The sequence below is a fragment of the Corvus kubaryi genome, unplaced genomic scaffold, assembly GCF_017639235.1.
Source record: "Corvus kubaryi isolate FWS band 111438036 unplaced genomic scaffold, C.kubaryi_AGA036_p1.0 37265, whole genome shotgun sequence".
NCBI lineage: Eukaryota > Metazoa > Chordata > Aves > Passeriformes > Corvidae > Corvus > Corvus kubaryi.
Window position 1 is genome coordinate 3352049 of NW_024581080.1, and position 16216 is coordinate 3368264.

The following is a 16216-nucleotide window of genomic DNA, read 5'->3' on the forward strand; positions in this document are numbered from 1 at the left end:
AATTAATTTGTATTTTTTTCAATGTTAAAATAAAACTAGCAACAACAACAAAAAATCACACCAGAAACCTAAACTGTGACTCTTCATTAGAAAACATTTTCACCTTCCACTGGCTGGAATATGAGACTTGTTGCTGAAGCTAACTGGACTTTTACCACTGCTCCTCTGAGGCCGCTAGAGAAGATCTCTTTGAGGTCAGTTTCTAAGCTGGTAGCTAGAAAGTCACAGGACATTTGTAAAGTTGCCATTTACAAAACCCCTTTGAGAGAGTAATAGACATCTTACCAAATCTCTCTTCTATACCTACTTACATAGTAAGATTCTTTATTTGAGTAGTTGTCGTGCTAGTAGGTTATCAGAGAGCTCCTTAAAAACTGTGAGAGTAAACATTTGGAGTCACAATGTTTTGAATTTCCAAATACAACAGTCTAGCTTGCTAGCTACCGATGGATACCAAAGCTAAATTCCTTTTGTACCCTCAATACCATGTTATCCTTTTGTAAAATGGTAGTTAAACCTGCTTTCTCTTTACAAAACAATGGGGCACTCTTAGGATGTGCATAGATGGGACTTAGCGTCACATGGCAGCTGCAGTGCAAGGAAGTAATGCTGATTACTGAGGTTCTGGTTCATGGTGACTTGGTTGTACCTGTCCTGTCTTCTGTTAAAGGACAAAGGCAGCCTTGTGACATCTGATTTGGCCTTTACTTGTGGGTGTTAATCTAGCAGGCACTTAAAACAGCTACCAGTACACTTGTCCTGTGTTTTGCCCTGCTGCACAGAAGAGAGAGCTTTTGCTTTCATATCAGATGATAATGCATAGGAATTTAATAGTCAAAAAATGCATTGATTCTGTGGCAGATCAGGCTGGTGTTAAAATTTTTTACCTATTCCATTAGCAGGAGCAAAACCAAGTGAAAGAATAAAATGTCCTAATAAGCACGCCATCCTGAATTTGCTCCGAGAGTTTAAGCTCAAACTCAGTTTATTAATCAGTTCCAAACTGAAGAAGCAAGTAGTATATTGATCTGGAAATAAGCAGCCCATGCCTACAGCTTTTGTTCTTTCTGTTGGAAACCAGCTTCTATTGAAACCAGCTTAAATTACCAAAGTCAAATGGTATAAGGACAGAGCTTAATGTCTTCCAATTGTACAGCCAAGTAAAGAGGGAGATGAAGTTTTCAGGAAATTAAATCCCCTTCAGTTCACACCCATTCCTAAAACAGTATAGCTGCTAAAGAGATACATGATGTTCTCTCTTGGTTTATTCACTCAGGGCCAAAATTAATTTTTTATTATACTTATGTGATTTGATGCAAGGTGAAAGTTTGGTGATGTTGGGGAAAAGGAGGATTAGCTTCTAATCCTCTGTAATAAGGAAAGGAGAGTATTTTAAGAGCATGCCCTTCCCACATATTGCAGTTTGTCTTCCTGTTGTACTGGAACTTGTAAGCATCTGGACAAACAGGAAGCCCTGTCAGCACACTTAAAGTGCCCAGAAGGAAGCTGTGAGGCCATGGTCACAAGATTGCAAGGGGTTCATTTTTCTTTCTCATGAGTTTCATGGTTTCCTGAATCCAGTCAAGATAACGATTCACATTTGTATAAACGCCAGGTATGTCTTTGCGGCCACATCCTATTCCCCAGCTGATGATTCCAATCAGATACATACGATCATCCTTCATACAGACCAGAGGCCCTCCAGAGTCGCCCTACAGAGAAGTTGCAGATTAGTAACAATCTCCTTTTCTCTTCGTTTGGTTTTGCACTGTTTTTCCCACTCCCACTGGCTTTAGTGGTGCACTAGTGTTTACAGAAATACCCTATGAAGTATCCTCACGAATCAAGAGCTCTTAGAGTAACAGTACTTTTACCTAAGTCATGTAAGTTTTATGTTCCAGACTCCCTCAGTGCTCCTCTTATGGGGAGAGACACAGAAAAATGTAACACTAAAGTGTCTAACTTTGTATGGAGCTCATTTATGAAGTGTAGATCAAATGTTGAACAGAACAAAGAGAGGTAGGCCTTTTTCCAAGCTATAAAGATCCAAGGGGTTTTACACTGCTGTGTGTAACAGTAAAACAAAATTATTAAATAGCTGTTTAAACAGAAAGGATGTGGATTGAATGCATACCCTCCTTTTTCCTCATGTCATAGCTGCTTGTTCTCCACTGTCTTTCAGCCTTTCTTCTTCTTTTCTCTACTTTTCAGTAGAGGGGCACCCCCTTTCCTTCTACAGAACCTCCTGCTGAGTGTTTTGCATGCTCACATAACAGAAAATATTAGGAAATGCTGGGGTGGATTTTCCTGTTCAGTTTTGTGGCATTTCCTGTATTTGGGACTTTCAGTCTGTCTTGCTGTGCTGTTTGACTGCTTCAGTGTTCCCTGCCTTTCCCTCCGGGGGGAGGGGGGGGGGGAAGAAAAATGAAAGAGGAGCCACCAATTCTGTTCTGTTCAACAAAAGTCTACTACAACTGCCATATGGCAGTTGCATAACTTCTTTAAACTATTTTCTGAAGCTTTTTGTTTGATTAGCTCAAAGTACAGAGAAAAGAAAAGAGAGAAGAGAGAAGAGAGAAGAGAGAAGAGAAAAGAGAAGAGAAGAGAAGAGAAGAGAAGAGAGAAGAGAAAAGAGAAGAGAAGAGAATTGGCTTTACCTTGCAGGCATCATCAAGGTGCCTTGTGTCTCCTGCACATAACATATTGTCTGTAACTGTCCGGTTGTCGAGATACTTTGCTGTGCACCGACTGGCTGGGAACAATCTGACATGGCCTTCCTTCAGGTGCTCTGAATAGAATGGAGAAACTGGAAGAAAAATGACAATACAGATCTATGTCTGTGTATGTGCATATATATGTTTTTTAAAAGTTGCAATTCAGCTTCTATAGTTTTGGGGAGAGTGAACAGAAGTAGCTCAGTGGCTAAACTAAAGTTTCCTGGCCAAAGGGTCTTTTTATATCTTGGGTGTTCCACTTTGCTCATCAAAACAGCTTAAATCTAGTTGAGAGAGAATATTGTTTCTTCAGCAAGCTAGAAAGGTTTATGTAGGCTCCAAATTAAAGACTGCCAGCTTTCTTGGGCGGATAAGTCATCTTCACATAGTTACATCAATCAAAATGAAGTCAGAGGAAATATCTATGAGAATGCCTTAAGTATATGAAACAGGATCCTAACTGTTTAATATTAGGCTTGGACTAACAAAAATTAGATGCTTTGTCATTCATAATACTGAGTAACTGGTACACTTAGGTTGGAATGAAAGAGATTTGGTTGGTTGGTTGATTTGGATATCAATTTTATTCTCCTGTATAGCTACAATTGCACAAAACTGAAAGTTGGCAGGATTGTTGTTATTCAGTAGAGTTTTCAATTACAGTTGCAGCATCTTTTCCCTCTCAGAGTTTACCCTGTACTCCCTGTAAGCAATGCTGAGGACAAGTTGTAAAAGCACTTAAAAAAAACTTTATGCCACACTTATTTGCTATGTCTTTAGGTCTCTTCCAAAACCCCAAACTGTGATTTGGTCTTGTATGATGGATGCTTCACAGTTTCTGTCTTAAGAAGTTTACAAGTTAGAGAATTTAAAGAAAATGGGAAAGGAAGAAAGTAAAATAAGAGCTGGGTTTTTTTTGTTTGCTTGCTTTAAATACATGTGTATGCCTGTGTATACTTTCAGACAGCTTTTATTTCTGTTTATTTAAAAACAATTTAGCCAGCCTTTTAATGTATATCTGGGATTGTTCTTTCTTTAGCTTTTTTTTGCTAATCTCTGCATAGCCAATGTATCCTTCAGAAAAATGTATCTATCTGCAACTGTATGATATATCAAACCTCGACAGAAATGGATTTCTGTCCAAATTCCAGGATCTAAATGTACTGAGTACAGCAGAAATGTGGCAGCCCTGATTGCAAATCTTATGTCTTTCCTACCTTATTCATTGTGCCATTTTGTTTTGTTGTTGTTTTGTACTGTGGAGAGGAAGACTCTACTAGCCCATACAACTGACAGAACTCAGATGAATGAAATAACTTACAGCAAAACTTGGTTTTGAGTAACTCCTACTTCTACATACATTTTGTAGTGCTCATATAAGCCAATATGATACATTACACATTCAGTGATGCCAAAGGCTTGGATTCTTTGAGGGCAGAGGACATACTATCTTCTACTTGCATGTAGACATGTATCTTCTACTTACATTCTTCATTTCTGCCATAACCAGAGATCTCGCATTCAGTCCAGTCAGGCAGCTGCAGCTCTGGCATGGGGAGGCAGGCAGCACGGACAGTGCTTGTTTCAACAGCACAGTCTTCAGCATCTGCGTTCAACTGCAACAGAGCTGAACAAGGAAAAAAATCCCCACTTCATTAATCACAAAGTTGAGCCAACCATGACCTTTCCAGTCACAAAGTCAGAAAAGTTCTTACCAATATCATTGTTGAAATTTTCTGAATCAAATCTCTGATGCACAGTGTAGTTCTTCACTTGAAACCTTTGTTCATTTTCCTCAGGAGTTGCTCGGGAAGTCCTACCCAGCACAATCTTCAGCTGATTTGTACTAAAGCTGAAGAACAAGAGAGTCTCTGTTCCCATGTTAACTAGAGTGGACCCTTCCCTTGAAGATGTGCTGTTGGAACATTTGCTTTTTTAAAAAAAAAATTTAGGACTATTACTGCTTTGTTACCCAGGCAGTTTGACCTCAACGTGAACCTATTTGCATTCATTTTTGTTCTATATGCTTACAGACATCATGGCAAAGCTCCTCTGCCAGCCCCTTGCTGTTCTCAAGTTTCAGATGCACACACTCTGCATGTGTTTGCAACTTGTCTGCAAAGTTTGCAACTTTGTTCTTAAGGTATCTGATACTCTGCTGTGGTACCTTAATGCCATCCTGCTAGTTTGCCCAATTAAATGCCTCTCTGCAATGCTCAGCACAATTAACTATAATCTTCAGTGCAGACTTACTGGGATAAGGAGGGGTTTTTCCAAGTCTGATACCCTTACAGTAAGGCTATGCTGGATGCTTCTATTTTCCAGATTTTTTTCCACCAGATAGTACTGAATCTTCAACTTACCCTTCCTCAAAACAGTGAGCAGCTGACAAAACCCAGCAGGAGCTGATCAGAATTCCTCCACAGAGGAAGTGCTCTCCAGGCACTCGGCGATACTTCACAAAGATGGCAGCTTGCCACGGGTGAGCTGCAATGTCTGCGCGGGAACCACCTTGAATCCTGTACTGGCGTGCTCTGCGCTGCCGTAAGCCACAGGTGGCTGTGGATGACAAACCCAGAAATAGGCTTTTTGTTCAGGCACTCTTGCTTTGAGTTTGGGTTAAAAGCCTGTTAGTCACCGGTCCATGTTGAGGCAGTCTGCCATGAACTATTTAGTATTTGACTCATCCCTGTTTCCTAGGAAACTTGTATTCTGATTTGAAAAATACAGTAAGGAAACCCTGCCTTTCCTGTCCTCCATTTCTGCAATCTTCCCTTCTGGCAGAGCAAAAGGCACTTCTGTGAGAACAGAGCTACAGATAACTCCTTCTGCTCCAAAAAGCTTTTTTTTTTTAACTCCAGCTCTTTTTTCACTGGAAGATGCTTGAGTTTAATACAGCTTTTTTTCTCCAGATTTTATTTTAATACATATGACATGCAGGCCAGTAATGCTTCAAAGAAAGAGAAGAACCAGGAATGCTGGTATCCTTACAGCAAGTAGGCACGTTGCAATACTCCCATGTGAGCTGATTTCTTTTCAGGACATGGCACCAGGGCTTGCTGTCATTATCAGGATTCCTGCAGGAGAGGAAATAGAAGAGCTATTTGTGTTATCAGATTGGCAGGGAGTTTGCAGAGACCTAAAGGTGTCAGACTGTGACCCGAGTGTATTCTTTTTGATTTTTCTAGAGATACAGAGAGCCATAAGGCCACATGAAATTTGCACTTACGGAGTCTGATCTTAGAGAAGCATAAATACGTCAGGTAGAATAAAATGACTATTGTGAGTTGCTATTACTACATTGCTACCAGTAATGTATTTCCTGTGCTTTAATAATCCATGTAGAAGACTAGAGCCCTACCTTAAGAGTACTACAAGACAGTTTGGTGGGGTTTTTTTTTATCTATAACCAGCTACCTACCTGCAGAAATTGTGACTACCAAGGCCCAGCTGGTAAGCATCTCTTCTCCAAGCAGTATACAGCTTGTTAACAAGGATTCGAGAATTCCACCTCAGACAGGTAGCTCCAGAACTGGTAACACTGTGGCTCCCACGGTAATCTGTGCCTCTTCCAGATCTGCAGTTGGTGTTCCTAACTTCAATTAGAAAGCTGCACATTAACCGATGGATGTGAACCTGTCACTTGTTCCTAGGTGTGATTTCTGTCAAGGCATCTATATATTACCTATATGTATCTCATTCTCTCAGTGTCATAAATACTAAAAGCCTAAATATGATATATCATGAGAGTCTCAACTTTTTAGGCTACAGAAATAGCCCAAGTCCACAGAGAGCCCTTATATATGCAGTGATTAATGGAAATCCCAAAGTCCATTCCCCGTCCCCTGCATGTACCTTTTGAACAGGAGGGCACACTGCAGTGTTCCCAGGTGTACCTTCCCCCTTTATAGATATAGCACCAAGGTCTGGAATCCTCATCTGGGTTTCTGAAACAGTTACAATATTATGCATCATTATAGAGCTATTGTCAATAGTGTCATGTAGGCCATCTAATTTGCTGACTAAGTCCTGCTCTGCGGTGAAGATGTGGACTGAGCCATCAGAAGCTGCTTGAATTCCTATCTTAATTATAAAAATGTGGAGTACATTGAGGTGAAGATGAGATGGCCAATAGCTAGCAGGAGTGGACAGCATATTTGTGCAGTTTAGGTCATGTACAGGAAGCAGTATAATTTTACAGTTTTGATCAGGATTTGAAGCTGCAGGAAACTGAATTACAAATGGAGTTTAGGGACTGAGAAGGGGCAAGGGAAAGTCTGTGGGGTGAGAGATACTTGCATTTTGTAGTCTGCCATAAACATCCAGTCTTGGAAGATCTGAAGTTCAGATATGTCTACAGACATTGCAATTACTGCTCACGGGCTGCACAGTATCTGCACCTGTGCAGAGTGTTCCCTGCTTGGTATCAGACTACAGCAAGCAGCTGTTCTTTTGCTCCAAGCTCTTAGAATGCGCTGATTCCTGTGGCTCTGGCCTGTGTGCCATCAGCTCCTCACCTGCAATAGTTGTGATTGCCCAATCCCAGCTCAGCAGCATCCTCTCTTTGGCCACTGTATGTCCAGTCCACCAAGCCATTGCTATTCCAATTTAAACATTCAGTTCCACTCTCTGTCATGCTCCACATACCCCTATATGTTACTCCAGTGTCTTTGTAACATTTAACTTCAGTATCTGAACAAAAGGGAACAAAATGATTCTGTAAAGACAGCATCCCATTCTTTCCCAGACAGCTTCCCCAGTCTCTGATCTGTTTACACTTGGCTCTCAGATGTTTTGTTTAGTAAGTCAGTGAAAATGCCCTGTCAGGCAGACTGTAGGTGTATATGAAGGTCTTCAGCTACAAAATTCAGGGATTTATTAAGAGACACTGAGAACAACCCAGGTGTCCTTAAAAGTTCTTTGTAGTATTAGCTTTAGAATAAAAAAAGACAGCTTAATAGAGAGCCTAGTGTACAGCAGGAGCTGCTGGGTACCTTATCCTTGTGCACTGCATAGCTAAAACCAATAGCATTGTTCACAGAAGCTGATGTGGTATACTTACCTATTTCACACTGCTTCCCTGAGAAACCTTGGTGGCACTGGCAGATGAAGAGCTGTGGGGAATAATACGCCTGCGAACACTGGCCCCCATTGTAGCATTTATTTCTAGTGCAGGCTGTGGAATAAGAAAAAGCCAGGAAATACTGTTAGATTTCACAGAAGCAAGAAGCTGGCAATGTATACACATCTTTCATTTTCCTGTCAGTCTCCTTTAGCCTGTTTTACCCTACCCACCAGTTACTGCCATGTGTTTACAGCCTTTTTGTGTAACACTTCCATTCTTTCTTTGTTTCATTCTCTCCGTATATGCTGCTAGACTTCCTCAGCCCCTTGCCCTAGCCCCTGCTTAGTCCTGCCCGAATCAGTGTACACTGGTATTTTCATTTCTATCCTCTTCTATTCCCAGACAAATTTTCTGTGCAGTAACTCTAGCCCTGACAATGTTCTTCTTCTTTAGGATGATTAGATGGACAATCTTTCACAATTTCCTTTTTCTTTGTCATACTCACCTCTGACAGGCACAGTGTGGCAGCGACTCCGACCACTGTCGCACCTACAGTATTCTATTCTGCTCCCTGAAAGCCTCAGCCAGGTCCCCCTGTGTTGGTAAATTTCTGCAGATGAATTATCTGTGCAAATGGCTGTAATCAGAGAAAGGAAATCCTCTTTTAGAGATTCAGGGAAAAGACCTGGCTGAGCAAAAGGACTCCCTTCTATTTCCAGGAGAAAAGTATCTGTGATGGGAGCATCTGTCTAATGGGTTCCCCTTTTTCCTTCTCAGATCACAGCTGTCCCATCTCTCTCACTGCTGTGCTGCCAGATGTACTATTCCACTATTGACTGGCCTCTTTTTCTTTGAAGAAGAGCAAAGGGAGGGGAAAACTTCATTGCGGATGGTATTAATGGTCTGGTATTTTGCCTTCTGAGTCTCTCATCTAGATAACCATGACAAAAAGCTTTCAGGCTCTGTTCCTTCAGCATCATTTGCTTTCCCCTCCCATGTTCATAATGCTCCAGCTAATACAATTTTAGTTAGCCTGGCTTACCTCTAGGTCTGGCTCCTCGTTTGAAACGCATGTGTAAGCCCTGCAAGCAAAGCATGTTAATTCTATGAGTAACTGCTCTCTTAAAAAAGATGAGAGAACAAGTACTTTCAAAGAGTCAGTCCTTTGCTTGAGGTCATGTAAATCAGGGAAGCTCTGTCAGACAGTCCAGTGAAAAGTGCCTCTAGTACCTCAGAATGGGTACCAAGAACTGTAAATCATTCAGTTGCCATGGATTACCAGGCGATTGCTTGTCATCTGAGTGACATGAACTTGGGATGTGCTGTACTCACATCGTGTGTGAAGTCATTATGTGCTCTTGGGGCATTGCAAATGCTAAGTAAAGCTTGTCAGCTTTCCTCTATTTGAAGGAGGTTCAAGCAAATAATTTCCAAAGTAAACTCAACAAGCAGTTACTTTTGCTCACTGACATGCAATTTCCTCATAAGACTTTGAAGCTTGATTATCTTTAAGAGATATGTCTCCTGCAGCCAATTAAATGAAATAGTTTGGATAAAGTTTTATGGAAGAAACCAATTTAGAAAGCTTCTTCAATTAGGCCACAAGAGAAAGAACATAAAAAGAAGAAGGAAGGGTGGGATAGCAATTTTTTGAGAAAGGGAGTAATCAGAACTGCATAGCATTTACTCAAGCTGTGCAGTGTGAGGCCTAAAGTGAGGGGACAAGGGAACCATTGATGTCCAGTTTTAAGTGAGAGTAGTGATGAAGAGGATGACCATAGAAAATGAAAGGCTGGTTACAATGAAATTCTTATTAACAGTGAAAGGTGACAGTGAACAGATATACCAAGAATACCTGGAGAAGACTTGCCTACTGAAATGAAAACCGGCCAGGATAACACACAACACATCCACAACAAGAGGTAGACTACTTTGTAACATTTTTCTTCCTCTGATTTCTAGTGAGCTAAGCAGATTCTCCTTCTGCCTGATGCAGACAGCTGGAGTCGATGGTCAGGAAGTGCTGCTGAAAGTACAGCAGGATGGCAAGAGAATGATCTGATGCATTAGCCTCTTACCTGGCACTGGGCAGTCATGATTGCTCCCACCAGCACAAGGAGACATGGGAGTTTGCCTTCCATTCTGAGTGTTTTCCACATCAGCTCCAAATCTCAAATTATCCATAGAGACAAAAAATAAGATGTTGAAGAAAGGAGGTTTACAGTGTGAATGGAGTCCAAGGTATAACTTTAAATGAAAGTTTTAAATTATGAAAATTCTTTTTACACATTTTCAACCCGTCACTTCTCAGCTGTCTGGTCTAGCTGTCCTGGTCTTCTGGGGAAACTGCCAGGCTGGATCCAGATGTGCTTTTACTTGATAAACTTAGAAAGTGGATAAGCTAAAGCACACTCTTTTAGGCTGGAGGAAACCGAGAGAGTGTTTCCTGGGGAATAAGGCAGAAGTAAATTCCAAGTACTTTTTCCCTAAGTTGCTGGATGCCAACAGTACCATGTGCACTATTAAAGAGATGGGCTTGCGTGATGATGGACTGTAATGGTGATTTGAATGCGTTAATTGAGATTCAGATTACAGACACCTACTTAAGAGATCTCTTGCAGAGGCACAGACATCTGCTGAAGGATCAGTTTGTGGTAAGAGTGATTTAAGAGGATTTTAAATTTTTGTACAGACTGCTGCTTTCGGTGAGACTGAAGGCTTCTCTCTGGTGTAGAGGATGTGCAGGCAAAATAACTTTGCTTGATGATAGGTGAGAACAGTACTGCTATGTCTTTTATTTTCATTATTTCTACTGCTCTCCCCAACTGAGCTTTTAGTTTTTACTATTATCATATGCTTTTGCTAAAAAGGCGGAGTATGGCAATGGGCTGGCAGGCTAGCTTTTGTTCTGATGTTCTCTTTTATTTGTTGCAGCATCTTTCTGTATGTCACTTCTATGCAGTCACAATTACATATTATTCCCTCTAACTCCTTCAGCAGCTTTACACTTCAAAGCCCTCCTCAATCCACCAGGAAGAGTTTCTACTTTCTCCAAATTGATTTACATAGTCTGACTCCTATGTCAATAGTCTTGGGAGAGAACCTTCATTGATCTCTAGTGGGAGATTGTGAAGGTGTGATGTAGATGTGGTGGATCCCCCCTGCTTTGAACAAGTCCCGCACCAGAAGTCCATTTTCTCTCTTCCTTTTAAAATATAATACCTCCTATACAAACCAAGAGCTGGGAGTGAGATAGCGCAGCAGGCGCAAGATACAGGCAAGAAGATACAATTTAATTCCCAATCTCTAGGACTGCCCTGAAGTTCCAAGTATTTGAAATAATATTCAGGCACTGTCACTCACACTATCACCTTTTTATCATCTATTTCATATGTAGAAAGCTAACCCAATTATTTGAGAAAACTACTACTTCCAGAAATCAGGAACTCAGACTCTGTTTATATAAAGCCAGAGAAGGCAGCTGGGTAACAGCTGGTGAAATTGGAGTATGACAGATGAGTCATAAATTGGGATTCAAGGCTAATATGGAGAAAGACTCTGTGGTGTTTTAGTAGTCTTGTCGTTGAGGTTTTTTTGTTGGTTGGTTTGTTTGCTTTTAAATTTGTTCAAAGCAAAAGGCACAAATAGTTCAGTTTCTGAAGCAGAACTAGGAGTACAGCAGGATAGTTTAGGCTGTGATTTCTCATCATTAGGCTGCAAAAAGAGGAGACTTAAGTTGCAAGTCAGACTGAAAAGATTCACAAGAACATCTTCCAAGAACCTTAATTACTCCACGCCTTATCTTTGCGTCTTGATGATAAAATTACATCTTGATGATAAAACCCTTATCATTTGGAGCATCTCTCAGTGATTTGTATCAGTACGTAGATTTCACAGTACACTTTTTATACACTTTACAGACATTTTTCATCTCTTAGGAAACATTTTGCATTGTATAACAAGCCTTTTTAAAAGCTGTACAAGTGATTTTCAAATAGACATTAATTTCAATTGAATCTGAACTAAATCAGCAGCATTCCCAAAGCCAAAGTGAACGATCTGAACCGCTATCCAGTCATTTGGTTTCTGCTGTAACCCTGTTATAGTACTCTTACTCCCTGCAGCTGTGGCTCATTATTACTATGCAGCTATGCAGGCTTGCGTTCTGAATCCCACAGTGGCAATGTTTTAACTTGCTAATTGTTAGTACCACTGGTGATCTTTGTTGCTATCTGTGGAGAAAGCTTGAAGTTCTTACAGCTTTAAGAAACAAGATTCTGGTAGCTAAGACGGTTTCAAGGAAAGCTTTTTTCAGTGAAACTACTTAGACCTGAGTTGAGCTGCCTTGTCAGAATTTCTCCATGGGAAGCACTGTAAAGAACTGTTGAGACCTTATTTCTGAGGTATCTGCTAAGATGCCCCAAAAACAAGGCGACACCAGTGACAGCAGTGAAATTTTAGTTGTTTTTTTTGTTTTGTTTTTTGTGGGAGGACAGCTGGCCTAACTGATGTCTTGGACGAAGTCCTAGCTACCTGAAACCAGCAGGAAACCATAGATCATTTTCAGAAACATCTCTTAAACTTTAAAATGTCCTTTTTTTTTTTTTTTTTTTTTTGCCTGCAAGACTGACATGAGGAGTCTCTACTTAAAAAGCACCTGCATGGTTTAATCAACTTCATGGTTATAGTCAAGTTTATCTCATATATTCATCTGTACAAGTAGGTTCTGGCCTTACACATCATGTGTTTACACTGCAAAATGTCGTAGATAGTCTCTCTAAAGCTGTTTTGCATCAGGTGCCACATCCTTTCTTGCACTGATTCCTGTTGCCCCTGTTCAGGCTATCTTAGCTTATAATGCTGCAGCCCTTCCCCCACTTCTCCCCCTCTCCATGTGGGATACCCGTCCATCCACTGATGGCTGCTGTCCCACTATGCATGGAAAACTGGTAACAGATGTTACCATATGTTTATTTTCAGTTTTGGGAAAGGTACAACTTAGGCCAGTCAATTGGAATGTCTTGAATGATAAGCCCCATCAAATTGAAACCATACGGCTGTTTGAAAACTGTGTTTACAAGGCTCCAAGCTGAAACCTGCAAGCAACGTGCATTCTGGTAGGGCTCTCATAAACAGTGTGTGCCTTCTGATCTCAGCCTGTGCTTCCTTTCCGATCAAAAATACTAGAGCAATAAGTCAAAGACCTGGATGTGATGTTGACATTTTGATTTTACACTTCCAAGTACATTAGGACATAAAAATATGTGATACCCTGAATTTGTCTCTTTTTGCCGAAGCATCATCAACAGGAATACTTAAAATCCCACATAGTAACTTATTATTACTAACAGCCTTTCTAAGCAGTAATAATGTGAGCATTATCTTACCAATGTGGAATAAGACCTAAAAAAGAGCTGTAAGTCATTAAGGGCAAACAAAAAGTCAATAATCATAGAATCATTTAGGTTGGAAAAGATCTTTAAGATCATTGAGTCCACCTGTAAAACTAACATTGCCAAATCCACCGCTAAACCATGTCCCTAAGTGACACATCTATATATACAGAAATTAAAAGTAGCTCTCCTTCCTTCCAATGACATAATGTGTCCATTCCAAAATACATTGTTTCTGAATCTGTAGCACTAATAGCTTTCTTGATGATGATCAGCTATCTTGATTTAGTTGAGGCAACAGACTGCAGACCCTTGCTGCCTTTTCCCGCCTTCTGGATAAAGTGCTTCTGTATCCCTTTTCTGAACAGAGCAAATGAATAGCAGATTTGTACTATTTCTCCTTAAAATATAACAAGCAGACCTCTGTTTTTGGGGGAAAGAGCTAAAAAGACCAAAAGAAAACAAAAGTAAGATGCTGTAGTCTTTGATGACTTTGGAGGAAATTAATATTTCAAAGTCTGGCTTTGTTTTGGGAATCATTCTCAGTATTTCCTGTGGTTTTGGCCACATTTAAAGAGAAGCATATTTAGGGAGAACTGAAGATGACCCACCCTCCTCCTTCTCTGTGTCCCTCCATTATCGTGCTTTGGAAGCTGGGGTGAAAGGCATAGTCTGATCTTCTCCTGGGAAGATTAGATAGATTCTCCTTTTGCAGCTAGTTCTCTGTGTCTCCTTATCTTACCACCAAGGTATTTATTTGTCCATAACTCTTCCTTTCAGTTCTTCTGCTAATGGCCTTTGTGCAGGAGACTGCTTAAGTGGTCAGAGCCCGAGGCTGTCAGCCCTTTCCCTAGAAAGCTTCAGCAATCTTGAAACAACTGAAAGTTAGCAGCTTTACCCACACTATGAATCTCTTCAAAAGCAGAAAGGCAATAGCTCAGTTAGTTAACTATCACGGTGCTTCAGTGAGATTTATTAAATAATAATATTTACTAGTATTTAATGACAATGCCATTGATTGTTGAAAACAGGAAATGCCCTTTTTGAAACGGGTGCAGAGTAGTACCTACCTTTTTGCTTTTTCTCTTCTGTATTCTCTTGATGATTTTCTTTCCAGACCAGTCTGGGTTTGTGTTTTCTGTGTCTCTGCTCTGATCTCTCTGAACAGCTCCTGTCCTACTTGTAGCGCCATTCGAGGGGGTGGAGACTCCCTGGGCCGTGCTGTCTGCATCCCACCCCTTCCCGAGCATCTAGGGGATGGTCCAGGCAGGCGGCTGGCATCCAGATTGTCGGGGAGGGAGCCTGTGCGGGATGGGAGGAAAGCTGCTTGCTGTCATGACGCTGGATTTTACAGCCAGTTTGTTTTGTTCTTTCTCTTTTCCAGTCAGAGAGCAGATTCAATCTTCGAAACAATTTTTCCCCATTGAACACCGTACTGTTCAGTGACAGAACAGTATGTATCCCTTACAATGAACTGTCCTGTCCCATTTTGCTTCTAGGAGTGTGAGTGAGTGCACAGCTGTATTATTTCTAATATAATTAGAGGTCTGCAGTATATAGTCCTAATAATGAGAAACTCCTGTTTCAAGCATAAGTGTGGTGTGCTGTACTCCTAATTAAGATGTTTGGCAGAGAGACCCTGACCTGCATGTGCAGCAAAGCATGCCCTGAGCAGAGCAATGGGAGAAGAAACAGTCAGAGGAGCTTGCAAGTTAAATGAGCAAAACTTCTAATGGACTTTACATAGAAATAAAGAACAGCATGTTGAGGGCCAGAGTTAAATGTTCACTGATACTACTCATCCTAGAAAATGAAGATCTACTCACCAGGGTGTGGTCATGAGGTATTCAGTTATCAAAGTGTGGCAGACAAATCTGATGATCAGTTTAAGAGCTGATCTTAGGACACTGTTATGAAAACAGTCAGTGGTGCAGTTACAGTGATGAATGTGTCCTACCTGCTTGGAACTGATGCACTAGCAATCAGGTTCCTGACAGAGTTTAGTGTAAGACGTAAGAACTAGTGTGCGAGGGACTTCCATCTTCAGGAAGCAGCTGTGTGGAGTCCTCATTTGGAAAGCATGGCAGTGGTTATTTTGCATAATGGTAAAGATGAAACACTGGTTACTCTGTATGTTTAGCCCTTCTCTGCATGGAGATCTATGTCAAGATTATCAAAGGCATTTCTCCACAAGTCACAGTGCTGGTGATAACATTACTGCTATAAATCTGATTTAAGTGTAGCTGCATTTGACTGTTTCCAGAAGGGACTTTCAGTTGTTGAAAAAAAAAAGGATTGAACACTGCTGAGCGAGATGGGGCCAATTTATTTTATTTTTAAAGACAACAGCCATTTGACTTCTAGACTAAAGATGCTAGCAAACTAATGTCCGTGGGGGAAGATTTCAAAAATTATTTCCTGGCTTTTCACAGCTTACGGACAACTATAATTGTCTACAGAGTGTGGTGCCATTTGTAGCGGTTAACATATTTTAGGAAAGCCAGCAATAAAAATGTCTCCTCTCTCAAGCACCATCTACTGGCTTTTCTCTAAGTTCATCCTCGGGGTAATTTCAGCAGGACTGTTTAATGTCAGTGACGAAGTGTGACATCGTGCCATCCCGCAGCAGGCCCGTATCACCCTGACGGGGCCCTCTGTGCCCGGTGGCTTTGGCAGGTCCAGCGCAGGCGGCTGGAGCTGTGGTAGGTCCTGGAGTGCACCTTCCACCCCCACGTGCTGTTTTGCGTCTTTGCAGTGGCATTAAAGCACCTCACGCCAGCCAGCCCAGGAGGAAGAAGTATTCAAACCCGATGTAATGCCCAGAACAGCGCTTTGGCTCGGGCGGTGCGGTGCGAAACGCAAAGGGTGCATCCCGGATTGGCAAGTTTTGGAGATGCTGTGGGAACAAGACGGCAACTCCGCAATTTTACTTACACAGCCCACGAGCTGTACTCTCCTCTCATCCCGAGCCCCTGACTCCACGCGGTATCGCGGCCCCGACGATCGCGACTCCCCCACTCCGCGCCGGGGCGGCCCCGACCGGG

At 41.4% G+C, this 16216-nt stretch overlaps 1 protein-coding gene across 3 annotated transcripts; it reads right to left on the bottom strand.

The window, feature by feature from the left end:
- Window positions 1-962: 962 nt before the first annotated feature.
- Window positions 963-16216, bottom strand: PLAT (plasminogen activator, tissue type). Of its 3 annotated transcripts, none has more exons than XM_042024976.1 (15): window positions 16107-16216; window positions 14243-14495; window positions 9858-9949; window positions 8822-8861; window positions 8285-8416; window positions 7777-7890; window positions 7232-7406; window positions 6570-6661; window positions 6136-6310; window positions 5706-5791; window positions 5078-5273; window positions 4430-4566; window positions 4201-4341; window positions 2658-2806; window positions 963-1712 (listed from the first exon to the last, which is right to left on the bottom strand). In XM_042024976.1, exons 3-15 carry the CDS (start codon window positions 9936-9938, stop codon window positions 1521-1523), a joined length of 1710 nt encoding a protein of 569 aa, XP_041880910.1. In that variant the 5' UTR covers window positions 9939-9949; window positions 14243-14495; window positions 16107-16216; the 3' UTR covers window positions 963-1520. The 3 variants fall into 3 exon arrangements, with proteins under 3 accessions (XP_041880910.1, XP_041880909.1, XP_041880911.1); XM_042024975.1 differs by having other exon boundaries at window positions 14243-14474; window positions 16107-16197; XM_042024977.1 differs by lacking the exon at window positions 8285-8416 and having other exon boundaries at window positions 14243-14474; window positions 16107-16197.

Excerpts from the sequence above, each read along its gene's own strand:
- PLAT (XM_042024976.1), bottom strand. The coding sequence starts at position 9,938 with ATGTGGAAAACACTCAGAATGGAAGGCAAACTCCCATGTCTCCTTGTG. Across the intron at positions 6,311-6,569 it reads TGTGCCCTCCTGTTCAAAAG|TTAGGAACACCAACTGCAGA; the intron begins GTACATGCAGGG and ends TTCTAATTGAAG. Across the intron at positions 5,274-5,705 it reads TTGCAACGTGCCTACTTGCT|CCACCTGTGGCTTACGGCAG; the intron begins GTAAGGATACCA and ends TGTCATCCACAG.